General features: G+C 59.5%; 2 protein-coding genes and 1 long non-coding RNA gene across 3 annotated transcripts; 2 read left to right on the forward strand and 1 right to left on the reverse strand.

Moving 5' to 3' along the window:
- Positions 1 to 2700: 2700 nt before the first annotated feature.
- Positions 2701 to 4877, reverse strand: LOC116497347. Its single transcript, XR_004254099.1, has 4 exons — positions 4810 to 4877; positions 3953 to 4075; positions 3469 to 3524; positions 2701 to 2727 (listed from the first exon to the last, which is right to left on the reverse strand). It is a non-coding gene; the product is annotated as an uncharacterized LOC116497347 (long non-coding RNA).
- A 1706-nt stretch (positions 4878 to 6583) lies between these two features.
- On the forward strand, positions 6584 to 19508 carry WDR81 (WD repeat domain 81). Its single transcript, XM_032200974.1, has 11 exons — positions 6584 to 6679; positions 7838 to 11428; positions 11792 to 11899; positions 12007 to 12197; positions 14101 to 14291; positions 14570 to 14735; positions 14908 to 15073; positions 15395 to 16093; positions 16273 to 16418; positions 16621 to 16800; positions 17717 to 19508. The coding sequence occupies exons 2-11, from the start codon at positions 7849 to 7851 to the stop codon at positions 18041 to 18043; spliced, it is 5754 nt and encodes a 1917-aa protein (XP_032056865.1). The 5' UTR covers positions 6584 to 6679; positions 7838 to 7848; the 3' UTR covers positions 18044 to 19508.
- Positions 19509 to 21391: 1883 nt separating this feature from the next.
- SERPINF2 (serpin family F member 2) lies at positions 21392 to 27293 on the forward strand. Its single transcript, XM_032201049.1, has 8 exons — positions 21392 to 21451; positions 22131 to 22193; positions 23134 to 23542; positions 23835 to 23978; positions 24174 to 24377; positions 25214 to 25356; positions 25948 to 26152; positions 26968 to 27293. The coding sequence occupies exons 1-8, from the start codon at positions 21392 to 21394 to the stop codon at positions 27291 to 27293; spliced, it is 1554 nt and encodes a 517-aa protein (XP_032056940.1).

Consider the following 27293-nt stretch of genomic DNA (forward strand, 5'->3'; position numbering starts at 1 on the left):
GCACTGCCACGAGGGGCACTGCATCACCCAAGGGTTACAGCTCAACCTTCTCCCATCCTAGCACAAGAGAAATAAAGTAGAATTGGATTTAGTATGGATCCAGTGCCTGCATTTTGTGTTTGCAGACAGCCCTTGGCTGCTCTTTGTGTGCTGGGGCAAGAGGGAGCTGCACTTTCCCCTCTCTTCTAGCTGGGGATCTGCTGGGCTGGACGAGAGGAGGCTGCCCACGTCCTGGGATCCGAGCAAGCAGCAGGGACCGCACGTTCCCAGCTCCAGCAGCTCCAGCAGCCCTTCCTGCTCCTCCAGCTCGCTGCTGGCAGGGAGCTTTCATCGAGCACACCGGTCATGCTGACCTTCTGCTTTGCGAAAGCACATTTTCCCAGCGAGGGGAGCTCTGACTGAGGCAAGCTGCTCTCCCACAGCTGGGAAGCAGAGAGTCAGCCCGCGGGAGCTCACGCCAGATACCTTACCCCTAAGGACAGAGGGCTGCGAGCCGACCTCTGAGCGAGCAGCACCTGCTGGCATTGCTACAGAGGGCTTGAATATTGCATTAGCTGCCGCAGCCAGCGCTTCCCACCCCCTCCAGCCCCGGGCAGAGAAGCCCCAGCCTCGCGTGGCATCCCCCTGCTCGCAGACAGGGCTGGAGGAGGTGGGCAGATGCTGCAGGAAACGCACGGCCTCGGTGCCGGAGGAAAGAGTTGGTAGATTTTGCAAGGCAGCAGCGAGCAAGCCTGGGCTTTCTACAGGAAGCACTGCACTTACTCACCGGTCACATGGCGCCTCGCAGGAGGAAGGGTAAGCCCTGAGAATCTAGCAAGTTCCCGCAGGGACACTTTGTCAGCCTGAAATCCCTCCGTTTTTAATATTAACCATAGCAGGGCCGAGCCCGCTCGCTCAGCAGGTGAGATGCTGTAACGCCATTTTCGCGTTAAATTGCGTTAAACGCACAAATTTGCGCTCCGACACCTCCTGATTTAGGAAAGCTGACCTGAAATACTGCGGTTTCACCTTCCTGACCTCAGGGGGCTCGGTGCTGCACGGGGGCAATTCTCTACCCCAAAACAGCCACAGCTTCCCGGGGAAAAGGCTGGGTTTGGGTAGAACACATCAGTCCTTCATGGTGATGGGAGGAAGCAGCAAAGCCAAGCACTCCCCGTGAGCTGAGACACCCTGCTGCAACGCACGGGAGGGGGGACAAAGCCCAGGAGCTTCTCCTCCTTGCCCTCGGGCTGCCCTGAATACTCTCACCATCCCTTTTAGCCCCCCTCGGTGCACTCCAGGGTGTGATGAGCAGGTGCCAGCTCTTTCGGATGAGCTCGAAGCAGCTGGGGTGGAAGAGCCTGGCTCGCCCCAAGCCAGAGGTGTGCTTCCATCCCCACCCAAGGGTGCTCAGCCACCCTGTTCTCTCCCGGTGACGCTGACCCCAAAGAAACTCGGCTTCTCGTAGCCACCACCACGCACACACCGAGCACAGCAGCTTTTAATCAGCACGAAGGACGCTGCGACGACAGATTTTTTCCCATTTAGGTGCCAAAATTCGGTAGCGGCCCTGCTGTGGGCACCCAGCCTGTTGAAATTGTGCAGCCGTATTTCAGCACAAGGCCATTTCCCCTTGTGCAGGTGCCCAGCACCCTGCGGGAGAGGCCACCTCCAGCAGGCTCCCAGGAGCGCTCCTTGGGCTCGCCCGTGGACATTTCACCCAGCACCAGGGCACGGGGCGAGATCCACCGGGGAAAAGGTGAGCAGGGAGCTGCGTGAGGCCGAAGGAGAGTCTCCATCATCACAGAGCAGCTTCCAGGTCCCTTTCAGGGGCTTTTTTCCACCTCTGCCCCACAGAGAAGCAGAGCCTGGACCACAGCTGAACCAAAAAGGTTTCACCCAGACCTCTCCAGAGCTGCCACAACCCCACACACACACAGCTCCAGCCGGGAGGGCACAGCACAGCAGCGCCCAGCCCGCACCCTAAATCCCTGAGGGCCCGGTGCTGCCCTACAGGGCTGGCAGCAGGCGGGCACCCAGCCCGGGGTGGCCGTTCCCGAGCAGCCATCTGGGGCCGTGCGTGACTCGGCCCTGAGTCAGCGGCTCCGCAGGGCCCTGCCCCCGGCACACCCAGCCATGAAAAGGGCAGCGTGAGCCAGCTCCGGCCCGCTGCCGGGTTTTTTGCGAGGGTAATCCCGCTGCCGTGGCACGGCACCGCAGGTCAACCCCGTGTGGGACAGCTCCGATGCCACCACCCCGTCCCATCCCTGCCACCCCACGGGGACAGCTCGCGGTCCGCAGCCGCCACCGGGCAGGTCCCGAGCCCACCCGGGCACCCTGCAAGTAACAAAGATCCTACAAACGAGCTGTGGAGGAAAACTGAGAGTTTAATGCCTCTTTCCGAGCCTTCTCCTGCTGTCCCAGCTCAACGCCACCCCCCCGGCAGGCGTGGACACCCCGCTCCCCGTTTCACAGCCCCGTTATTACAGCTCCTCCAGCCACGGCTCTGCCTGGATGCTGCCAGCTGCGCTCTTCATCCCCGCCCTTCCTCATCCTCGGCTCTCAGAGGGGTGAGCCCGCAGGACGCCGCTGATCCCTCGGGTCCCTCGGGTGCACCTCGGTGACGAGAAGAGAGGGGCTGCATTCAACAGTTCTTCAACTGGCAGCTTTAGCTACTAGAAGAGGACATAAAGCTTGCCACTGAAGAACTGGTGCTGGGCAGCCAGGAGCAGGGCAGCGGGGCGGCAGCTGGGGAGGGAAGAAAGGCGTCAGAAATGGGATCGACGGCGCAGGGATCCCGCCCAGCCCAGCCGCTCCCCACCTTCACCCACATCCCGGGGTCTCCCCACGCCCCAGGGGACAAGGAGGGGACATGGAAGCAGCTCTGAGCTCCCCCCATCCCTCCTCTCCCCCGCCCCAGGGCCCTGATCCATCACCTTCACTCAGGAATGGGGACATCCTGGGGTCTCCCCAGGCCTCAAGGGACACAGAGGGGACACGGAAGCAGCTCCGAGCTCCCGCCATCCCTGCTCTCCCCAGTCCCAAAGCCCCAGCCCACCACCTTTGCTCAAGAGGGAGACATTCCCGGGTCTCCCCCAGCCCCAGGGGACACGGAGGCAGCTCCAAACTCCCCCCAGCCCTCCTTTCCCCCACCCCAGGGCCCTGATTCACCACCTTCACTTTTGGGGTGACATCCCAGGGTTTTCCCCAGCCCCAGGGGACACAGAGGGGACCCGGAGGCAGCTCGGATCTCCCCCTACCCCTCCCCTTTCCCGCAGCAGGACCTGGGGCACCCGCAGCCAGCCCCACACCACGCAGGAACCCGAGGCCAATTCCCGCTGGGAACCGAGCCACACGGAAACCCGCTCCCACCGCACCGGGGCTGCAAGGCCACCGCGGGGGGGGGGGACACGGGGACGATAATGGGGACGGGGACAACGGGGACGGGGGGGCAGCAGGTACAGGTTACGGCGTTCCCCGGCCTCTCACCTCAGGCATCCGCGCGCTGGCAGGGTCCCACCTGGCCGGGGGCCAGCCGCCGCCGCCTGCCAAGGAAGACACTTCGTCAGCCGCCGCCGCCGCCGAGGGGAATTTGGGGAGCGCAGGAGCCCTTCAACAACCCCCCCCATAAGCCCCGAGCCCCCCCTTTTCTCCCTTTCCCCCTCCCTTTTTTAATTTGGGGGAAAAAATCCCGTTTTCTGCCCCCCTAAGATCTCTCAGCGCCTCCCCAGCCCCAATTTTGGGGATATCGCCGGCCCTCCCAAGCAGCCGGCTGAGATTTGGGGGAAAACGGCGTTAATTCGGGGTCGGGACCACCCCGGGGAACGCACCCCGCTGCCCCTCAGCATCCTCCCGCCGCCCCCTTTTTCCCCCCATCTTTAACCCCGAAAATAAGGGATTTGGGGCTCGAGGCTGAACCCCACGGGTGGGGGTGCCCCGGGGGGGGGTCCCAGTGGGGTCGGGGGGTGCTCACCGGGTTTTGGGGTGGTGGCGGAGGGGCCGGGGGGGGGGGGGGCGGCGGGGCCCGGCGGGGAGATGCCGCACATTCCTGGCGTGCCGGGTCCATCTGCTCCGGATTCCAGCGCCGGTCCCGGCCCTGCTCCACCCCCGCCGGGGCCGTGAATCAGCACCGGGAAGGGGAAAACGGGGCGGGGGGGGGGGGGAGGATAAAAAGGGGAAAAAAAAGAGGAAAAAAATAGGAAAAAAATAGGAAAAAAAGAGGGAAAAAAAGGGGAGGGAGGGAGGAAAGGAGGCCGGGACCGGGGTTACCGGGGAAGGGGCACCGAGACCGGGCTCCCCCAGCCCACCCCAACCCCCCCCAGGAGCCGTGGGGAGCCCCGGGGGTGCTCGGGGACCCCTCCCCGGTGCTGTGCTCCCCGTGGGGGTCCCCTCCCGGTTCTCCCCCCCCCCCCTCTGCCGGTAACCGGTGCCCCCCCCCCCCCTCTCCTCCCCACCCCCCTCCGTTCCCCGGGATGCTCCCGCTCCGTGCCCCCCAGGGCAAAGTCTGCCCCGCCCGGCCCCGTGCTGAAGGTCACCCCCGGGGGGGGGCCGGGCACAGCCCAGAGCGGCCCCGCCCGCCCCTTCCCGGTACCGGGCACAGCTCCTCGGTACCGACACCGGCACCGACACCCGCACCCCGCCCGTTAAACCCCACCGTGAGGGGGCTGCGGGGCGGCTCGGGACCGAGCTGGGCCCTCCCGGTGCCCCCCCGGTTCCCCCCCCGGTGCCCTCCCGGTTCCCCTTCACCCCCCCCATAGGGAAGGTGACCTTCCCGGTACGGCACCGGGAGCACCGGGGCTCCCTCAAAACCCAGCCCCGGGCGGGACCCACCTGAGTGCGAGCCGCTCCCGGCGCCCCCGCTCCCGGTGCCCCCGCTCCGGTTGGGTTCAGCCCCGACACCTCCCAACCCCCCCCCCCCGCCCCCTCCCCTCCCGGCTCCGCCGCCGCCGCCGCCGCCGCCTGGGCCGGGCCCGCGGAGCCATGACGCAGCCACCCACCGGCCACGCCCCCTCACCGCCCCGGCCACGCCCCCCTCTCCGCCCCCGCCCAATAGGCAGCCGGCTCTGCCCGCCGCTCGGCCAATCGCTGCGCACAGCCGGCTCTTCGCCCCGCCCACCCGGCTCGCGGGGTCGGTGCCGGCCGGCCCGGCGGTTGCCTAGGAAACAGGCCACGCCCCCCTCCTCCCCGCCGCGGGGCATGCTGGGAGTTGTAGTGCGGCGCGGTGTTCCCAGCATGCCCCGCGTGCTGTGAGTTGGCATTTTCCAGAGGGCGAAGAGGCGGCGGGGGAGGGGAGAGGGGAGCCGGGGGGGGGGGGGGCGGCTTAAAGGGCCCGGCGCCGCTCGGTCCCCGCGGGGCGCGGCGCTGCCTTGCCCCGGCCGCCCCCTCCCTGCGTGCCGGGGCGGCGCCTTTAAGGGCTGGCGCCGGCCGCTTCCCAGAAGTTGCCTCAAGTCGGCAGCCAATCACAAGTGAGCGCCGGGGGTCGCCAGCCAATGGGAGCGCGGCGGGGGTGGGGCGGCGCGAACCCGCCTGACCCCGCGGCTTGGCAGCGCGGCGCGATGACTGGACAACTTCTTTAAAGGGGCCGCGCCCCCACCCCTCACTGTGGGGCCTCCCGAGCGGGCCGGGCCCTAGCGCCCGCCGCGACCCCGCGGGAGGCCTCGGAGCCTTCCCCCAGCCCCAGCCGCGGCCGCTGCCAGGCGCCGGGCCGGGTGCGGGGGGAGCGGCGCGGCCCCTTTAAGGCCGCCCCCTGCCCTTCGCCCCAGTAACAGCTGATTGCCGCGCGCGGGGGGGCGGCGGGCCAATGGGCTGCCTGCACGTCCCGCCCACGTGACTCCCACGCGGCGCTGCCCGGCGGGAGCCTCCCGCCGCCTTAAAGGGGCCGCGCGGGGCTGGAGGGAGGAGGGGAACCGGCACCGGCTGCGGGGCTGCTCCCGGAGCCCGGGGCGGCCCCCGCGGGGCGGGAGGAGGCGGCGGGGCCCTGCGGGGCTCGGGGGGCGGCGGGGCCAGGCAGTGCCCGGCTGCTCCCACGGGGACCGCACCCCCCTCGCCTCACAGCGTTCCCCAGCACCCAGCGCACGGAGCCCCCTCAGGCGGCCGCTGAGCACCCGCGGGGACCCCGGAGGCGGCCTCACCCCTCGCCGCCCCCCCCTCTATTTATCACTCACCTCGGTGGGCCCCACCCGGGGGCCTCCCCTTGGCGCGCGGGGCCCCCTTTAAGGCCGGCTGCCTCGGCGGCGCGCCCGGCTCCAGCTGACAGCCCGGGGGCGCCGCTGACGTCACGGTGACCTCAGCCAATCGCGTCACGCCGCCCGCCTGCCCATATATGGACGGGCTCTTGCGCAACACCCCCCCCCCTTATAGCCCCCCCCCCTCCCGGTGTCCCCCCCCCCCTCTCCCCGCCCCCCCCCCCCGGTGGCGGCCGCTGGGGGGAGCCCGGCCCCAGCCTGGGGGGGGGGGGGGGGGGGCACGGAGCCTTCCTCCCCCTCCTCCTCCTCCTCCTCCTCCTCCTGGTCCTGCCCCCGCTGCGGGAGCTGCAGCAGCCCCGGGGGGGGCTCCCGGTTGATGTCCCGGGGCGGGGGGGGTCCCGTTGTGCCCCGTTTTTTAACCCCCCCCCTCCATTATCCCGGCCGCATGTGACCGCCGTCACCTGACCAACATGGCCGGGGCCGCCCGCCGCCGCTGAGCCCGCTGCTGCCGCCAGGTAACGCCGGGAACGGCGGCAGCGGGGCCCCCCCCGGCCCTATAACCCCCCCCCCGGCTCTATAACCCCCCCCACCCCATCCCCGTACCCCCCGCACCGGCCCCGTGGCCCCGTTCCCCCCGTGCACCCCCCCCCGGTCTCGTCTCGGCCCCCCCCGGTCTCGTCTCGCCCCCCCCAGGATGGTGGAGGCCCCCCCCAGGGTTTGGGGTCCTTTGGGGTCTTTTGGGGTTTTTTGGGGTTCTTTGGGGTTCGGGGTTTGCCCCCCCCCGGTGCCGCCTCTCCCCACTCGCCCCCAGCCCAAAGGGCCCCGGGGGTGCTCGGTGCTGTGGGCCCCCCCCCGTGCTCTCTGATACCGGCACTGCGGCTGCTGAGGGCCCCTTGTGCCCCCCCTACAGCCCACTCCGGCCCCTCTCGGTCCCTTCTTGGCCCCCTCCATCCTTTCTGGGTTCCCTCCATCCCCATTTGGTTTCCCTCCATCCCTTCACAGCCCTTTCTATCCTCTCTCTGTCCCCTTCCATCCCCCCCAGTCCCCTTCCATCCCTTCTTGGCCCTCTCCATCCCCTCTCGGTCCCCCTTCACCCCCTCTCAGCCCCTTCCATCCCCTGTGTCCCCTCCATCCCCTCTCAGTCCCCTCCATTCCCCCCCCAGTCCCTTTCCATCCCTTCTTGGTCCCCCTCTGTCCCCTCTCTAGCTCCTTCCATCCCCTGTGTCCCCTCCATCCCTTCTCGGTCCCCTTCCATCCCCTCTTGGTTCCCCTGCATCCCTTAACAGCCCCCTTCATCCCTTGTATTCCCTCCATCCCTTCTTGGTCTCCCTCCATCCCTTCTCGGTCCCTTTCATCCCGTGTCCCCTCCATCCCCTCTCTGTCTCCTTCCATCCCCTATGTCCCTTCGATCCCTTCTCAGTCCCCCTCTGTCCCCTCTCAGTCCCTTCCATCCCCTCTTGGTCCCTTCTTTGTCCCCTTCATCCCCTCTCAGCCCCCTCCATCCCTCCTCAACCCCTCCTCTTAGGCCGAGCCCCTCCAAGCACCTTGGAGAACAAGAGGGAACCGTGGGGGCTCTGGGGGCTCACCGGGACGATTTTGTGCTCCGTGGGGACGGTGCCACGCGCTCCCCGTGCTCACCCCCAGCCCTTTTGGGGCTGCCTTCCCTCTCGCAGCAGGAGCCGCCATGGAGGCCTTCCTGCGGAGCGTGGAGAGGGACCTCAACATCGACCGCCGGCAGCTGGCGGCCGCCGCCGAGGGGACGCACGTCACGGCGCTGGTCCCCCAAAAATGGCTGGGCAGCCTGAAGGAGCGCCGCGTGCTGCCCGGGCTGTGCCCGCGACCCGAGGGGCTGAGCGAGGTGGAGGTGAGGACGTTCCTACAGCGCTCCGTGCAGAAGCTGCCGGCGGGCTGGACGCGGGTGGAGATCCACGGGTTGAGGAAGGAGCGCTTGGCGCAGCCCCTCCGCGTCCCTCCCGTGGTCGTCGAGCCCCGAAACGGCGGCCCCGAGACGCTGCACGGCTTCATGCACCGCGTGGCCTCGCAGAATTACCGCAACCTCTGGGGCCGGGCTCACGGCCGCTACGTGCGGCCCTACCGGCACGCTCACGCGCCGCCCGCCGTGCTGGCCCTCGACGCTCTCCGGGCGGCCCTGCAGAAGGCGTACGGCTGCCCCGTCCTCCCGGTGGGGAAAAACGTGCCCGGAGCTTCCCCCGCTAAGGAGAGCGCGGCGAGGGGCAGCCCCTCCTGCCCCAACGTCCTGCAGGCCGAGGCGCTGCTGGAGTCGGCCGAGATGCTGTACGTCGTCTACCCCTACGTGCAGTACTGCCTGCACGACATCGTGACCTTCAGCCCGGCCAAGCTGACCAACAGCCACGCCAAAATCCTCTTCCTCCTCTTCCACGTGCTGCAGGCCATGAGGGCCTGTCACCAGGCGGGGCTGGCTTGCGGTGCCTTCTCCCTGCACGACGTGGCGGTGGATGAGAAGCTCTGCAGCCGGCTCCGGGTGAATTTCAGGGAGTACGAGGGGCCCGGGAAGGAGGAAGCCAACGTGGAGGCTGGGTTGGAGAGGCTGAGCGAGCAAAACGGCACCAGGGCACGAGAGGAGGCGGTGAGGTGCTCCACCTGCCAGAAGGAGCTCCGGGACCTGGTGTTGCAGTGGGTTCACGGGCGGGTGAGCAACTTCGACTACTTGATGCGTTTAAACAGCTTGGCTGGGAGGAGAATGGGAGACCCCAACTACCACCCGGTTCTCCCCTGGGTGGTGGACTTCACCACCAAAAACGGCAAGTTCAGGGACCTGAGGAAATCCAAATTCCGCCTCAACAAGGGGGACAAGCAGCTGGACTTCACCTACGAGATGACCAAGCAGGCGTTCGTGGCTGGCGGGTCAAGCGGGGAGCAGCTCCACGTCCCCCACCACATCTCCGACGTCCTCTCGGATATCACCTACTACGTGTACACGGCTCGGAGGACGCCCAAGTCGGTGCTGTGCTGCCACGTCAGGTCCCAGTGGGAGCCCAACGAGTACCCGGCCAGCATGGAGCGCATGCAGAGCTGGACCCCGGACGAGTGCATCCCGGAGTTTTATACCGACCCCTCCATCTTCCGATCCATCCACCCGGACATGCCCGACCTGGACGTGCCGTCGTGGTGCAGCTCCTACGAGGAGTTCATCGAAGTCCACCGCATGCTGCTGGAGAGCCGGGAGGTGTCTCAGGACCTCCACCACTGGATCGACCTCACTTTCGGGTACAAGCTGCTGGGGAAGGACGCCGTCAAGGAGAAGAACGTCTGCCTCCACCTGGTAGACAACCACACGCACCTGACCACCTACGGGGTGGTGCAGCTCTTCGACCAGCCCCACCCCAGGCGCATGGTGGGACCTGCCTACACGCCCGCCGAAGCTCCGGCCATCGCTCGGCCCTTGCTCCAGAACATCAGGGAGGCCGTGGTTTTGGAGGACATCCAGGGCCCGGTGACCGACGCAGTGAACGGGCTGGTCCTGGAGGCTACTCCCAGCGAAACCACCTGGGCCAGCGAGAAATCCGTCGGCGGTGAGGATGATTTGGAGCAAGGCACGGAGGCTCTGGATTCGATTTCTGCACCAGGCAGGGCTCCCGATCAGCCCTGCCCCGCCGTGCCTGCAGCACAGCCCGCCGCCCTCCCTGCTTATGCTGCTGAAGGCAAAGCCTCGGGGGTCCGGCCCCTCCGCCGGAGCAAGGCGGGTGCTGTGGATCAGGCCGACAGGGAGGAGGTGAAGATCTCCCTGCCCGAAGGCTTCAATCCTCTCCAGGCCTTGGAAGAGCTGGAGAAATTGGACAATTTCTTAGTGAAAGGCTTGAGCAGCGAGATGCAGCTGATGGAGCAGCCCTGGGAGGAGCCGCTGCTGGGTCTCTCGGACCTCTTCCAGCGGGACATGCAGGCGCTGGGCATTCTGGTGGCTGAGATCATCTTTGCGCCGAGGATTCGCCCCTCGAAGCCCGACGCGTCCCTGCTGGAGCGGTTCCTGATGGTGCGCAACCTGTGCCGCTACCACCCCAAGGAGATCCCGGCCCCGCTCCAGCACGTGCTGCACGTCCTGCTGCAGCTCAGCGTGCCCGTGGAGAAGCTTCTCAAGCCCAGGCTGGGCAAGGGCACGGTGCAGCTCTTTGAGTACAAACCCATCTCCCAGGGCCTGCCCCCGCCGTGTCCCACGCAGCTCCTCAGTCCCTTCAGCTCCATCGTCCCCTTCCCCACCTACTTCCCAGCCCTGCACAAGTTCATCTTCACCTACCAGGCGAAGAAGGTGGAGGATGAAGGTGAGGGCCGGGAGCTCGTTTTCCAGCTGTGGCAGCAGCTGGAGGGGATCCTTTCCGAAATCACTCCCGAAGGCTTGGAGATCCTCCTGCCCTTCGTATTGTCCCTGATGTCCGAGGAGAACACCGCTGTCTACGCGGCGTGGTATCTCTTTGAGCCTATCGCCAAATCCCTCGGCCCAAAGAACGCCAATAAATACCTGCTCAAGCCACTGATCGGCGCGTACGAGACCCCCTGCTACCGCCACGGCAGGTTCTACCTCTACACGGACTGCTTCGTGGCCCAGCTGATCGTGCGCCTGGGCTTGCAGTCCTTCCTCCTCAACCTGCTGCCCCACATCCTGCAGATCCTCGTCGGCATCGAGAGCTCGCGGGAGGAGAGCAAATCCCTCCTCGGCGCGGCCGAGGACGACGAGAGCGGAGGGGGCAGCCCGGTGTCGTGCGTGTTCGGGGAGGAGATCAAAATGGATGTGGAGCACGGCTCCGCCGCCCTCGACCTCCTCGACTACACCTCCGGCGTCAGCTTCCACGACCAGGCCTACCTGCCCGAGGGCGAGGATTTCCAGAGCGGTCTCTACGTCGGGGAGTCCCTGCAGCCGCAGGAGCAGGAGCTGCTGAGCCTGGGGAGGCTGAGCGACAAGAGCAGCGCCAGCGAGGTGTCACTGGGCGAGGACAGAGCCGCCGACGGGGACTCGCAGAAGGACAAGAGCAGCCTCAAGTCCGTGGACAGCAGCCAGGACCTGAAGCAGAGCGAGGAGTCGGAGGAGGAGGAGGAGGAGCACGAGGACGAGGAGCACGAGGACGCAGCGGTCGAGGCGGAGCTGGCGGTGGCCGTGGATGCCGGCGCCGCTGGGGACGCTGGCGCCTCCGTGGATGTCACCCTGGCTGATGACAGCAGCGAGCCAGAGGATGGGGAGGGAGAGGAGCTGCCGGACCACTCGGATGACAAAGAGCAGAGCATACTCCTGGGTAAGGCCCCGCTGGGGTTTGGGCTCTCTGCTGGGTGTGGCAAAAAAAAAACAGAAAAGCAGCGAGGGGGAGAAGGGGGGAGCCAGACCCGCTGTGGAGAGGTGGATCCAGGTTTGGGGGTGTCTCTTGTCCCATCTCGGAGCCACCCTAAAGGTCTGATCCCGCTGAAGCATGTGGACCTGGCACGGCTTTGGGGCTGCAGCAGGAGGCGTTTTGGGGTGAAAGCACGGCTTTCTGCAGTTTGCCAACAAACCAGAGGCCCGGGGAGCCACCTGCGGGGCGGGCAGGGCTTGGGAAGCGCCGGGTGATAACTAATCTGTGCCTGGCCGGGCTCTGGCCTTGCAACTGTTTGTTGTTTCGCAGACACGGCCTGTAAGATGGTGAGGTGGCTCTCGGCCAAGCTGGGCCCCACTGTCACCTCCCGCTTCATCGCCAGGAACCTGCTCCGTCTGCTCACGTCCTGCTACGTGGGTAAGGTCTGCTCCTCACAGCCCGGGGTCCCCGGGGTGGGCTCTGCAGGGTGCCTCATGGCTGGGGCTTAGCCTGCTGCTTCAGCTCGTGGTGTTGTCTCCGGGCAGGCCCCACCAGGCAGCAATTTGTACCGAGCAGCGATGAGAACGGTCCCCTGAGCACGGGAAATATCTACCAGAAGCGGCCGGTGCTGGGAGATCAGGTGTCCAAGCCGGTGCTGGCCTGCCTGGTGCACGTGGCGTACCTGTACGGAGAGCCTGTCCTCACCTACCAGTACCTGCCCTACATCAGCTACCTGGTTAGTATCGCCTTCTCCTCCTCTTCTGGTCTGTGTCGGGGTGGGAGCTTTGTCCAGGTGGCCGAGGAGGGGAGAGGATGCACGGAAAATGCGCTCCAGCCTCCTTCGTGAGAGCTGTGCTCAGCTGAACTCCCCCTGGGGCAGCGAGGGCTGAGCAGATCTCAATGTCAGAGCGTGCAGGAGCCTTGGCTGGGAAGGGGCTGTGCTGGTGCAGCCAGGAGCAATGCCTTGACCCCCTGCCACGAGCTCCAGGCTGCTTCCAGCCCAGGGCACGGCTGTGCACATGGGATTTGCTGCTCAGCGAGCCCAGGACCCCGCGGATCTGCACCGAGCTGCAGGCTGCCGCAGCCCTTCCTTCCCCATTTCAGCAGTGGGCTTTCCCCGTCAGACCTTTTGCAGAGAAAAATATTCTCTTCTGCTTTACGGGGCGAGCACGCTGAGGTGGAGCTGTGACAATGGGCAGGCAGACTGTGGTGGGATCGCTGGGGCGAGAGGTTTTACAGGGGATAGGCAGGGGAGGTGTCACAGGAGTTTTTTTCATCCATATAAAAAAGCACTGGCGAGACTTTGAAACTTTTCATTTTGAAATTCTTAGCTGCATAGCAAGAAGAAAGTGTGTGTGTGTGATGCAGCTGCTTGAAAAACAAACCATTTGTCATCTTTTTTTCCTTTTTTTTTTTTTTTTTTGAATGGTTTAAGCAGGCTTATTTTTTCGCATCGCTCCTTTTTAGCGGTTAGAAACGCTCGGGCTACTGCTTGTTGTTCGAATGGAAAACCTCAATGGCTTTCGGATCGTTTCAACTCGCAGGGAAGGAGGCCACAGCTGCTCAGTTAAAGAAAACAAACAAACAAAAAAAAGCGCTGTCAGTTTTTCCAGCGTGGAAGGGGAGATTTTTAAGGGGGGGGGGAGGAGAAGGAAAAAAATCCTGTGTTTTTCAGCAAAATCACTCTCCACCCAACTGCGCTCGCGGCTCCAGCTGTGCTGCTCTGCTGTGCTCGAGTTATTGCTCGGGGGTGATGGGGAGATGAACGCTCCTGTGAATAGCGTTTGGCAACCCGATATAACAGCACTGAAAGCAGAGGGGTCACAACTAGGATAAAGTCAGTCCTTCCTGGAGGATTTGGCAGCTATTTTGCGAGGGGAAGAGCCTCTGCGATGAGCTGGAAGATGGCAGGTGTACAAGAAGTGTAGTGGAAACCGGGAATTGTTTGCGGGTTTTGTTGTTGACTCTCTTCTCCTGGGCGTTTGGTTTGTCTAGGAGTTAGGAAAGAGAATCCAGACAAACCTTTTAGTCTTGCTGCTGGCACCGCGAGCTGCTTGGCGTTGCTGTAACCACCACGGGCACGACCTCAGCAAAAAAGGATGCGCTCCTCTGCCTCGAGGAGCTGTTAGCAGCTGGGTTTCTCGAAGCTGGCAGGTTTGCCCGGGCTTTGTGCCTTGGATCTTTTCATGCAAGGACAGTTCCTCAGCAGCCTGCGCATCCAGGCGTGACGTGGCATGAGATGAAGGCGCTGGGTCTTGCTGCAAGACGCTCGACATAAGTTCCCCCTCCTCCTGCGCTGCCGAAGGATGCGGTGCCCAGGCTGGTGATGCTCTGGGCCAGTTCACGGTTGTCTGTCTCCCCTGTTGAGTTCCTCAGCCTCCAGGAGCGTTCTGCAGGGAGATGCCCTCCAGAAGACGTGTGCAATTTGGGGCTGTCCGCTCCTCTCCAGGCTCCTTCTTTCTCCTTCCACCTGTCCTTTGGTTCAGGCTCACCCCTCGAGCTCCAGAACTGCGTCGCTGCTCAGGTTCCTCTCCCGCAGGCTGTGGCTGGTGCTGGGCTTTGAGGCTGAGCTCAGGCAATCCTGGGATCACCCTCGATGTGTCCTGCTGGCCCCAGCACTGGAGGGACTCCTTTTGCAGGTTGCACCCGGCGGTGGGTCCGGCGGCGGGCGGCTGAACAGCAGGAAGGAAGCAGGGCTGCTGGCCGCGGTGACGCTGGCGCAGAAGATCGTGGTGTGCCTGTCGGACACCACGCTCATGGACATCCTCCCCAAAATCAGCCAGGAGGTGCTGCTGCCGGTGCTGGGCTTTCTCACTTCACTGGCCGTCGGGTAAGCGCTGCAGTAAGCGGTGTCTTCAGCCACAGCTTGCACAATGCAAAATCTGGGGTGTGGAAGTGGTGCTGTGATGGTTTGATGAGTTTTGGGGATTGTGGGGCTGTGCCTACCCAGGTGTGCACATCCTTGTGCTGGTCTGCAGTGTATGCATAGAGCTTGTGCTGCTGGAGAGCTGATAATGCCTGAAAACATGATAAGACAGGAGGTGGGAAGCAGAGGAGGGGAAAAGGGGTATGTGTAGGACAAGCTTGTAAAATGGATGTCCTCTTCAGTTTCCCCAGCGGTGCCCAGGCCCGTATTGTCCTGTGCGTTAAGACAATCAGCCTCATTGCCTTGATCTGCCTGCGGATCGGGCAGGAGATGGTGCAGCAGCATCTGAGCGACACGGTGAGGAACTTCTTCGGGGCCTTCTCGCTGCTGCAGGAGCTGCAGGACCAGGTCAGTGATGTGCGAGGTGCTCCTGCCTTCAGCCCTGCGTGCGGCCACCGTAACGTGGGCACAGCTGCCTACACCAGCACCGGTGTCAGCAGCGCCCAGCCCAGGCCGTGTGCGTGTCATTACGTGGTGAGAGCGTCTGATTTTGGGAATTTTGCTGTCTTCTCCTGTCCAGGGATTGACGGCGGAGTCGCTGAGCAGCTGCGAGGTGCCAGTGATGGAGGTGCCCCTCTCGGATGGGAAGCTGCTGGCCCTGGACCCGGCAGTGCTGATGGAGTTACAGAAGGTGTTTAACCCTGAGATGGCCTACATCACCTACATCCCCTTCTCTTGCTTGCTAGGTACGGCTTGGCTCCCTCCTCCTGGGCTTTGCGAGAGCTCCTCGCTCTGTGCATGCGTGTGCGACCTCAGTTCAAGAGAAATCAGAGGGCAGAGGGCTGCTGGGGGAAACTCACAGCTTCTGCGTGGTGGCTTGGTCTGCTTGTGGTGTCGGGAACCCACCGGGACTTGAGGCTGCTTTGGCTGGGAACGGCGTGTTGGCTGCCTGGGGGGGCGTTGTGTTCGCGGCCCGGTGCTGCCCTCCCCGTTCTGTCACTGATGCTGATGGTAGGGGATGAAGGCGAGGAAATCCCTTCCCTGGGAGCCGTGCTGTCTCTTTTCAGGCGATGTCATCCGCACGGTTGTGCCCAACTGCTTGCTGGTTGAGAAGCTGGCCAGCCTCTACCTGGAAAACGTGAACCCAAAGAGCCTGCAGGCGGTTAGCCTCGAGCAAGCGCCGAGCGCGGCGGGCTCGGACCAGGACACGCGAGGGCCCGAGCCGCCCCCCAGCCAGCAGGAGGACAGCCACTCCGGGACTTTCGGCAGCGTGCTGGTGGGGAACCGCATCCAGGTTCCTGTGGACACGCAGAGGGAAGGTCTGGGCTTGCTTCGCCTCGGCGCTGGCGCCGACGGCTTTATGCCGAGCTCGTCCAGCGAGGAAAACGCTCTGAAGCACGAGCTGCCTCGCAGCACCCACATGCTGTGCGGCAACTGGCTGGCCTACTGGCAGTACGAGATCGGGGTGAGCCAGCACGACCCCCGCTTCCACTTCCACCAGATCAAGCTGCAGAGTTTCTCAGGGCATTCGGGGGCCATCAAGTGCGTGGCGCCGCTGGGCAGCGAGGACTTCTTCCTCAGCGGCAGCAAGGACAAAACCGTCCGCCTCTGGCCCCTGTACAACTACGGGGACGGCACCAGCGAGGTGCCGCCGCGGTTCACCTACTCCGAGCACAAGAAGTCTGTCTTCTACGTGAGCCAGCTGGAGGCATCGCAGCACGTGGTGAGCTGCGACGGCACCGTGCACATCTGGGACCAGTTCACAGGTAGGGGCTGGGGGTGAACTGGTCCAGTCCTTAAAGACAGGAAGATTGATTATTGCGTGTTATATGCTGAATATTATATAAAAATTTTGATGGATTTTGCTAAAAACCGGAGACTGGATATCTGCCGTGCAGCTTCTCTGTACATTTACTGCTGTAAGTGACCTGTCGTGTTTTCACAGGCAAACTTCTCCGGACCTTTGACGAGTTAGACAACAAGGTCCCCATCACAGCTGTCACCACCATGCCACCTCCCTACCACAGCATCTCCGTGGCCAGTGCAGACTCCGTGCTGCGTTTCATTGACCACAGGAAGCCAGGCCTGCAGGTAGGGAGCCTGTTGCTTTGCAAGCCAGCCTCCTTCAGGCTTCCCTGTGGCTTCCATATGCTTAGTAAAGCATTCCTTGCTGGTCCAAAGCCAGCTGAGATGACTCCACAGAAGCCAGCTCTGCCCCAAGGTCTCCTGTCCCCTAAATTCCTAAATCCCCTGGACCTTTAGCCCCTTGGTAACTGGTCTCTCTCTCTTGCAGCATGAGTTTCGCCTGGCCAGTGGGGTGAGCGCCGGGCTCATCCGCTGCTTGGCTGTCAGCCCTAGCGGGCGCAGCGTCATGGCTGGCTTCTCCTCTGGTTTCATCGTGCTGCTGGACACCAGGACGGGACTCATCATGAGGGGGTGGCCTGCCCACGAGGGAGACATCCTGCAGATCAAGGTGAGAGGTTCAGCTGGGGGCAGCGGGGGGCTGCTCCGTGGGCCTTGCTGGTCCGTGGAGGGTGTGTGGAGCATCCTGACGTGCTGCTTGGCACAGCTCACCTGCTCCATCCTTCGGGCTTTCCTCCAGCCCTTGCTGTGTCCTTAAGGGGCTACTCAGGCTCTCCTGCCCCGTAGTTTGTGCCACAGGCAGATGCTCTCAGTTCAACCTGTGCTGAACAGAGATCAGCCCTCCCAAGATCTGTGACGGGGCAGGGAGTAGCCACATGTCCTGTGAAGAGGCGAATATGTTGCTTCTCCTCGGGGCTGTCAGCCCCTCTTGGAAAGTGTCACTCTAATGAGTAACTCTTGTCCATATTTACCCATCCCCAGGGAGCAGCAATGGGGCTCCAGTGTCCTCGACCCAAACGCAGGTTAAGCAAAGTTCACTAGGGTGGGTTGTTTACCCTCTCACTAGCTCTGCTAATAAGCTCTCCAGGCTTAGCAGTGTTTTCTACTGAGAGCTCCCCAATTCCTTGTCCATGAGAAGGAAAATAACTTGGCGGGTGGTTTCGCAGAGAGGGGAGACCACATGAAAATCTTTTTACCCACTGCAGTAGAAAGAGATGATGAATGAGTTGAGTATCAGCAGCTTGTTAAGAAGAGAGGCAGCCCATCTCTTGGACACTCTGAGTGATGCTGGAGGAGTTCAGCAGCTACCTGAGAGTCCTGTAGCTTGTGGTGTCCACCTGGACACCTTGTGAATACTGCTCAGTACTCTCAGCTGCTTGGAAATGTCTGGGGCTGTCCTTGGGGATTGCACTGAGACCGTTGGACTGTTGGCAGCTACCTGCTGGTAGCTTTTCCAGCATTTCCAGGGTGGGTTTGGGAATCTTTACCGCAACAGTGTTGGTTCACTGGCGCTTCATCTCCACCAGGCTGCAGAGGGCAATGTGCTGATCAGCTCCTCTTCGGATCATTCCCTGACCGTCTGGAAGGAACTGGAGCAGAAACCTTTGCACCACTACAAATCCGCATCCGAACCCATCCACGCGTTCGACCTCTACGGCAACGAAGTGGTCACGGGCACCGTGGCCAACAAGATTGGTGTCTACTCCATGCTGGAGTCCTCAGCCCTGCCCATCAGCACGACCAAGCTGAGCTCGGAGAATTTCCGGGGTACTCTGACCAGCCTGGCGGTGCTGCCCACAAAATGCCACCTCCTGCTGGGCTCGGACAACGGTGTGATACGCCTCCTGGCATAGCAGCCCCAGCCCAGGAGCTCGTGGCCGTCCCACAGCTCCGGTTTGTAGAGCTGAAAGCCGGCAGCGCCGCTCGCAGAAGAGGCAGGGTTAGGTGTTCCTGAACAGACGGTGCAGGGGGGAGATGTACTCGTCAGTGAGCACTTGGTAAAGCATCTCTAACCTCTTTCTCTATCTTTAAAAAAAAAAAAAAAAAAAGAAAAAAAAGAAAAAAGCCATAACTGAGAAACCTCCACTGCTGCTGGGAGAAGTACTGGGTGTTGTAGGTCACTGTCACCCCTGCAGAGAGGCCTGGAGCTTTCTGTACCACGTGTGCCTGATCCCCAGGGGACTGTGAGTTGCCCTCCAGAGAAATGTGGACCACGGGTGTCCTCCTTCCTTCCATTAGGGGGTAAGAGGTAGCCCTCGACACGAATACAACAGTTTAGCTGACACGAATAGAAGTTTAGCTACTGCCATCTGCACGTACCCTGCGCACTCCACCCCGACCAACTGAACGGTCTTACTGGGATAGGGTAGGTGGGCACTGCTGCCTGGTGCTAGGCTTATCCTCCTCCTCTGGTCTGTGGGTTCGAGGCCCAGAGGATGCAATCTGTTAACTCGAGGTTCTGCTGCTCAAGTGGAAGCCTGTTTGGGAGGAGGAGAGGTTAACTGGAGCACTCCTGTTGCTTTACTGGTCCCAGTGCCAGGTAGGAAGGCAGGTCAGCCAAGGCAGGAGCCTCGTGTCTGCTCCACGGGTTCATTTGGGAATGTGCTGCTGCAGAGGGATGGTTTGGGATGTGACCCTCTGGAGAGGCCAGAACGAGGTGCTTCCAGCAGGGATTTTGCTTCTGGAGTAGAAAGGTGGGGACGGATTTTTGCTGGTTCCTGCCCCGGCAGCACTGCATCCCGTAATTACCAGCGGGGTGAGGAGTGCTGCGTGCTGTGCGTTGGCAGAGGTTCTCAAGCAATTCCCTTTCTCATCCTCTCTCCTCTCTTTTGTGCTGGTGACTCCTGGGGAAGACAGAGCAGCAGAAGGGTGCTCGGTTCTGCCCCTTCTCACAACCCAGCACGGTCCCCTTCTGGCCTCCCCTTTGGGGCAGCACTGTTTGCTCCCACTCCTCTGTAACCCAAAGGTGAGGAGAACGCTCTTTGACCCGGCAGCAGGAGCAGTTGCCTCACTTCTCTTCCAGCGCTTTTCCCATCTATCCTTCAGCCTAAGTCAGAGCCAGTATCGGGGGAATGGGAAGCTCTTGGGCAGAGGAGGAGCCTGCTGTGAGTTGTCCTGGAAGGGGAAAGGGCTTCCCCCAGCTGCCAGTCCCTCCGAGCCAGGGAGCTGGGCAGGCTGCCCTCCGCTTCCAGGAGGGTTGGGGAGCTGAGCGCTTGGTCCTGGCTATCCTGACCCAAGGGGAGCTCTCAGTCCCGCGTTGCCTATTAACCATTTGCAATAGATGTAAATATTTACTTCTAATAAACTCTTTGAAAGAGATGTGCAGAAGTGTCTGGGGGAGCGCTCGGTGCCGGGCTGGGTGCGCTGGGGGGCCCGGGTGGCTCGGTGCATTGGCTGCAGCTCTGCACTCAGGCACCACTCGTGGTCCTGGACTTGGATGCTGCGAAGATGCCCTGGCCCTAAGGTTGGACTGCTGCACAGGGCTTGGATCTGCTTTCCGAGGGGAAGAAGCTCCCTGTGTTGCAGTGCTACATCCCGAGGGAGTTTCGGGTTGCAGAGCACGGCTCCAGCTCCGTTCCCACTGCCTGGGGTGAGTTTGGAAACCATGAGCTGGCACGGGGGAAGGATGACTGCAACTCCTGCAATCCTTAGGAACAGTCAGGCTGAGGACGTGGCTGTATCCCATGCTGGGAAGCATCACTTATTTCTGCATGCAACACAAAACGGGACAGCACTGCTGGAGTTCTGCCTGTCCCAGGGACTTTTCCTCCATCCCTGAGCAGTGCCTGCGCTGTGGGGCCAGCTGCTGCCAGGGCTCTGGTTCCTGCTGTGCCCCGGGGAGGCAGCAGCTGCTCTCAGATGCCCAACCTGCATGGTCCATGGCCACGGGGCCCTGGGCACCTGCTCGCTGTTAAAATCTGTGCCTGGTGCTCGCTGCAGCTGGGCTGCGGGGAGGAAACAGCTGAGGCTTCCCGCAAAGAGAATTCCCAAACCAGAGAGAGCCCCGTGGCAGTAAATACCAAGCCCTACGTTGTCACTGGAGTTATGAATAAAAGGGTGCATTCCCAGCACAGGGAGTACACGGAAAGCAGAGCCCCTGCCCGGACAGCTGACTTCTCCCACCGGCAGAAATAAAGTTTCAGAGCTGGTAAACTCAAAGTTCAAAACTGCTGTTTTGAAGGTGCAGCAGCACAAAGTGTCTCCCCATCTCCAGATACACCCCAGACTCACTCTTCTGCCCCAAACAAATGTTTAACCGGATGCTGTAAGTCAATATTTGCTTGCCAAATTCCCAAACAGGGGGGTGGTGCTGAAGGTCGCTCTCGGTGGGTCGGAGGGCTGGGCAAGAGGCTGTGCCCCACGCAGAGCCATCGGCCGGGCCAAAGCAGGTGCCAGCTCCAACGTGGACACCAACAACAGGTAAGGGGCAGGCAGAAGAGGATTTGATGAGAAACGGGGGCATTTCCAAGGAGCAATAGTGCTTTCCTGGGGAAGGGTGTAAACTGGCAGGGAGTTAAAGGACAGCTCCCCCTGTCCTGTACTGGAACTGAAGCTCAGGGGTGGGAGAGGCCGGGTTTGCCGGCAAAGGGGGAAGGCAAGTGCTGGGAAGGGGAGGACTCTCTATTCCCGGACAAATTGCTGATAAATTGCGCTGCTATCGTGCTTCCTACCTGCAAATTCCCTCCCAGGCAGCACTTGCTGAGTGCCCGTGGCCCCGCAGAGGCAGGTTGGTATCCCTTATCCGAAGAGCTGGGGCACAGCTGACAAAAGGACGCCGTGCCCACACCTCGGTGCTGTGCACAGGGAAGGAGCAGAGGCTCTTGTCTTCTTCCAGAGGCACAATGTGTGTAGGGCTGATTAGGGAAACACCATTTGCAATCCAGATGAACGAGGGTGTTGGGGTCAGAAATGCAGTTTCCAAGCAGGAAAGTGTCGTGCAAGAGCCTGGCTGTGGTCACAGCCCTGCTCCGCCACCGGTCCCCTGTTCCTCTCTGATTTCTCTGCCTTGGCGTTGGAGCCAGGAGTCCTGTGTTGTTTCTTTGCAGCATTGTTCATCTCCCTGCTGCTTTCTGCAAGCTCCTGCGCCAACCTGTTTGGCCAGGTTGATAATTTTCTCCCTGTAGACCTGAATAAGCTCAGCTTGCTGCTGCCAGGCAGCTGGAAATAACTCCTCTCTCAGCTGGTCCTTCTGTTCCAGAAATATGGTGTTGCTCTGGGGGCTGCTGCTGCTCTGCCTATCTGCTCTGCACACTCAGCTACGGGTAAGTCGCTCCCCTCCCGTGGTTTTGGGGCCTCTCCTGGCCAGCCAAAAGGGCAAAGGCAGCGAGGTTGGGCTCCAGCCTCTGTGGCAAATACTGCCTGATGTTTCTGTGTGAGCTGTGGAGGACATTGCTCCCCTGCTACAGCGTTAGCTTGTGCCCCAGTGCAGGAAGGCTTCTGATCTGCCTTTCCCTATCTAAAATGTTGGTGGATGTTCCCATTACTCAAGGGGATTTCTGTAGAAAATCTTTAGAAACTTGGCTTCAACTGTATTTAGTGACCGTGACATTCAGGGGTTAATAGGACATTGTTTTATGACTTTTTTTTTTTCCCCTCTGTTTTAAATCTGGATCCCTTTCAGATCTGAGATTGCAAAACCGACTAAAGAATACATTATTTCATACCCTTCTTACCCAGTCCCTCTCTAAAAAAACCCAGCAGCATTTGCAGCCTCTCCCAGCTCCTGCTCATGTCCACGTCCCCTCTGTGGACCCCACTGTCCCCATTTCTGCATCCTAAAGCCCCTGCTACAGCCACACGAGCACCTCGTGACTGCCACAGCCACACTGCTGGCTTCTAACCTGACCCCACGGGGAAGTGCTAGGAGTAGGGGCGGAGAAGACCGACTGGAAATTCAGAGGAAATTTGTCTGGGACCTGACTTTGCTGTTTTTCTTTCCAGCTCCCTTTGGCTCAGGCCAGTGAGCAACAGCGCCTGTCCTTAGACAAGATTGTGAACCTGAAGGTAAGCAGCCACTGGTCCCATCCCAGGGGCTTGCTCTTACACCGTGTGCTTGCAGCAGTTTTCCAGGGTGAGTCCAGGCAGTGCAAGCTAGCAGTGGCAGTGCAAGAAGTCCATTTCGTGCTGATTTCCCTCCCTGTCTCACCTGCTGCTGCCGCCGTTGTGTTGGATGCTCCAGCCCAGGTAGCTGGGCAGCAGGGAGTAAATGTCAGTAGCTGATTGTGCAAGGACTGGCAGGTGAATTGTTTCTCTTCTGACTGCCAAGGGAGGGTGAAGAAAACAACTAGATGTGAGGGTGAGAAGGAGAGAAGCTCGTGGCTGAGCAGCAGGGGAATGTCGTCCAAATGCTGGTGAGAACAGGGAGATCTGAGGCAAAAGCACATGTTTAAGGCCCTGCAAATATAAGGACAATAGCAGCAGTGCTATAGGCTAAAGCTTAGACAAGTGGAAAATGAGGATTTTGGAAAGAAAAGCAATGGAATAAAACAGACGAGTCAAGAGGAGACAGATGCCTGGAGGAGGATCTGAGCCAGAACGGATCAAGGCTGTGACAGCAGCAGAGGGTGCTGACCGATGCACGAGGCAGATCCGCAGTCCCAAAATATGTGAGGGGAGGAGGTGAAATCAAGGTTGAGGAGGATGGATCCATGAACAGCGAAGGCACGGGGCAGGTGCTGAGCAGGTGGCGGCTCCTGGCCCTGCAGCAGGTCATGTACCAGGCAGAGGGGGAACCACTGCAAGCCCCCGACTCGAGGCCATTTTCCTGGCATAAAAACATTCTGGCTTCCAATCTTACGGAGGTGCCGTTAACCTCAAGGTTAAACCATAAATCGGAGCAAGGCCACCACGAGAGCAGAGAAATCAGAGTTTTTCTCAGCCCAAACCCACCAGGGAGGCAGTACTCCTGCTCTCCCACTGCTCTACCCTTCTCGTTTCTCCCCAGGACCTGAAAGGAGATGGAGAGGTAGCGTCTGCTCTGCCGGGAGCTGGCCCAGCCCTGCCGGATGCGAAGCTGTCAGACACCTGGGAGGAGACCTACGGACCCACGCCACCTTTCCCCAGCACCCCAGAAGGAATCAAGAATGATGAGAGCCCTGAAGATACGGCCAGAGCTGGGGCTGGGAACTGTCACGGAGAGGAACCGGCTGGGGAAGTCCTCTCTTCTGAAGAGGATGGAGAGGATGAAGACAACCAAAGCTGTGACATAACCTGGAAGAAGAGCCAGAGGCTAGCAAGCGGGCTGATGAAATTCAGCATCCATCTCCTGAGAGAGGTCCAGCAGGAGAACGACAGAAGCAACGTGATCCTGTCTCCCCTCAGCATCGCCCTCGCCTTGTCCCACCTGGCACTGGGTAAATTCCTTGCTACAAAACCAGTCTTCTCCTTTCCATGCACCCCCTCCTGAAGGCACCAGGAGCCAGTGTGCAAAACGCTGCACTTTCCACTTAAACCCACTCCTGCAGCTTTAATTAGGGACTATTACAATTAAAGCTGCTCTCTGTGGCCTGTGTTGAGTCTCCTCCTTTCCCATTTCTCCAGCATCTTTTGTAAGGCACCCTATTTTTCTAAAAGGAGGCAGCGAGAGTAATATCCCTCTTTTCCACTACACAGGCATGAACTAATGGGAATTTGCCTTTGCTTTAGGAGCAGCAAACCAGACCGAGAAGCACCTGCTGGAGGTGATGCACCTGGAATCTGTGCCCTGTCTCCAACACCTGCTGAGTGCCCTTCGCCGACGGCTGGCAGAAGCCACGCTCAGCCTTGCGTCGCGGGTGTACCTGCAGAAAGGTGAGAGCTGGCTCAGGTGCTCCCTAGGGAGGTGGGATAAAACTCCCAGAGTGACAGAGAGAGAGATGGAAGCGTGCTGCTGTACTGGGGACGTGTTTCTGTCTCCCTAAGTGCTTCCCCTGGGGAGCGTCATGCCTACCGAGCACGTTTTTTCAAGGCATGGTGACTTCCTATGGAATTCTTCCTCTCTGCTAGGATTGGAGGTGAAAGAGAAGTTCCTGGAGGATTCAGAGAAATTCTATGGGGCAAAGCCTGTCAGCCTTTCTGGGAGCAGTGAGGATGACCTCGAGGCCATAAACCAGTGGGTAAAGGAGGCAACTAATGGGCAAATACCCACCTTCCTGCAGCAGCTCCCTGGAAACACGGTGATGCTCTTGCTCAATGCAATCCATTTCCATGGTGAGCTCCACAGGTCTTACTTTTCAAGCCTGATCATCTCGAGGAATAGTTAGAAATCTAGTTAGAAATCTAGTTTTCTGCCAACGCTGTAGCTGAATGGCATCTCTTTTTATTGCTTCCTGCTAGTCAATCTGCTTGTTCTTTTCTTGTGCATCTGCTGTTCCTCTTGCTTTGATTTCTTTACAGTAATGATTCCCAACTCTTTCACATGTGCTAAAAACGTTGCTTGACTGTAGAGGCAGGATACAGCAGGTGGAACCTGTGGTATTTTTGCATCCTGGTTCAGGATCCCAGACAGCAGCACATCACTGCTCATCTTAACCAAAGCAGGTCACACGCAGCCCGCTGCACACCAACCATACAGCTTGCAGGCAGCTTCTGTGGCTTTATTTCTGACTACAGCGCGGTGGTCAGGCACGTCTTCCTCTTTTAACTCCCCGAGAGCTGTGCATCAAAGACCAAATGCTTCCAGGGTAAATCTGCAAATATTTTTAGCTTGGTTTTGGAGCACCCGTTTCACTGTACACACCGCTTTTCATTTTTTCAAAGCATTTCACAAGCATACATGGCTTTATCTTCATAGCCTTCGGTAATCTCCCACGCTGAGGCATGAGGATTAATCCCAGGTCCTTTTGTTATCCCTTAGTCCCTCTCTGGAAGATAAGGGCTTCCTGTTGTCAGGGTTCCTCCAGCCTTTGTACCGATTTCACTGCATTTCTACTGGCCTGGTCTCTATCTGCCTTGTCTGAGAACTCGCGATAGGAGCGTCAGCGAGGCAGTTTGTGTTTTCCTACCCAAAAGTAACCTCACTGAATTCCCAACTTTTATTTTGATAGGGTTTTGGAGGAATAAGTTTGATGCTGCCTTCACTTCACCAGATGTATTCCACCTCGATGATGATTTTGTGGTCTCAGTTGAGATGATGAAAGCCCAGAGGTACTCCCTGAGCTGGTTTTCACTGGAGTCCCACGACGTTCAGGTAGGGCTCCCTAAAAGTACTGAAGGTTTTGATTGGAATTTCTTCGTACTATTTTATTTCACTGACTGCAAATGTTCTCTTCAAAATACAAATGCTTTTTAACAAGAATAGCGCACACAGTTTTAATAAGCATCCTTTGTCCTTGCTTCAAGCAAGAATGTTGAACTTTTGCTCTCAGTCTCTTGGAAAAAAAAAACACAGCTATTCCTAGTAAGTGAAAATGAATATAAATTAATATAACTTTAAAGCTCTAAGTTAAAATGAATGAGAAAATGTGGAAAGGAGTTCCCCTAAACACTGCACTATTGGAATCCTTCAGGAACCAGCTACTGCAAGTACGGGTACAATGTTTATACATGTAAGCTTCCACCCTGCCATGTTTAATCTTTACCAGTCAGTGGCTAAATACTAAAATCCGATGCCGTTATTCCAACAAGCTTTCTCCCCAAAAGAACTCAGGCTCCTTCCCAACAGGTTGTTTTTGTCCTACAGCTACACTGGCTGTGTAGACAAATCAGAAAAAGAATACACTAAAAATATGTTTTTCTCGACTTTCCTTCTATAAATTCTTCTGGTTGGTTTTCTTTCCAGGTGGCCAAGTTTCCCTTTAAGGGTAACGTGAGTTTTGTGGTCATTGTACCGAACCAGTACAGCTGGAACGCCACTCACGTGCTGGAGAGCTTCCCTTACATACAGCTATGCAGGCTTTTCCCCGAAGAGGTGCCCACCACGGTGAAGATACCCAAAATGAAATTGGATTACCAGCTGGAACTCAACAACGTTCTCAGTCAAATGGGTAAGGCTCTAACAGGATTTGGGCAGAATAAGCGAATCTGATCAATCTGTATGGCATCTGTTCACTAGCACTAAAAACTACCAGCCTTGTTTCGAAAGCTGTGCCTCACAGCTTTGCTCCAGATAACATCCAAATCCCTTCGTTTCTTATTCCTCTCCTCTTCCTTACTCTCTGCTTGCTTAGCACCAACTGTTTTGCTCTAATGAGATGATGCTATAGGGAAGGCAGCTTTCTCACTTCCTCAAAATCTTTATGAGCTCTTCCTATTCCCCAATTTGTAGCCAAGACCAGCTTCCCGCTGTGTGCAACTTTCTTTGTCATTTAAAATGGTGCAGGACATATAAATTGACGAGAGAATGCAGATCACAAAACCTGGAATTGAGAGCTTATTGAAATTAAATACTATCCACTAAATCTCTAGAGGATAATAAATTAAGTTTACTTTTTTTGTAAATTGCTTTAAAAAAAATCTCCTCTGTAAAACTGTTTCCAGCCTAACAGGAAGGAGACTTCAGACCTGCTGTTGCTTTTTAAGGAAGGCCTTAAGTTCTGACACCGCTGCTCTAAAAGAGGTGGACAAGCATGTAAAAAATGCTCTGGTTTTGGCACCCTCAGCTCTTCATACTGTGAGGGACTGGAGAACCTGGTTGGACTGCAGCTTTTATTGTGTTTGCCTTCCAGTTCTCCAGTCCTCAATGCTGGACAACGTGCGTAACAAGGAATCAGGGAACTGCTTTTAGAATTCAATTTTTGAGGAAAATTGCAGTCAGTGGCACCAAATGGGAAAGGCTAATTTAAGTTTCATTTCTCCGTAGGCCTCCAGGAGCTGTTCACAAACCCAAACCTCCAGAAGATCTCAGATGAGTCTCTTTTTGTATCCAGTATCCAACATCAGTCCAGCCTGGAGCTCAAAGAAGACGGGGTGGAAGGATCTGCTGCTACCAGCGTTGTGATATCACGCTCGCTCTCAGCCTTCAACCTGGACCGGCCCTTTCTCTTCATCATCTTTGAAGAAGAAATGGGCATCCCGCTTTTTATAGGCAGTGTCCAGAACCCTAACCCCAACGCTGCTCCCCAGCTAAAAGAGCCACGGCGCTCACCTGCTGCAAAAGATGACAAGGAGTACCCCATGCCCAAATAA

The sequence above is a fragment of the Aythya fuligula genome, chromosome 20, assembly GCF_009819795.1.
Source record: "Aythya fuligula isolate bAytFul2 chromosome 20, bAytFul2.pri, whole genome shotgun sequence".
Lineage (NCBI taxonomy): Eukaryota > Metazoa > Chordata > Aves > Anseriformes > Anatidae > Aythya > Aythya fuligula.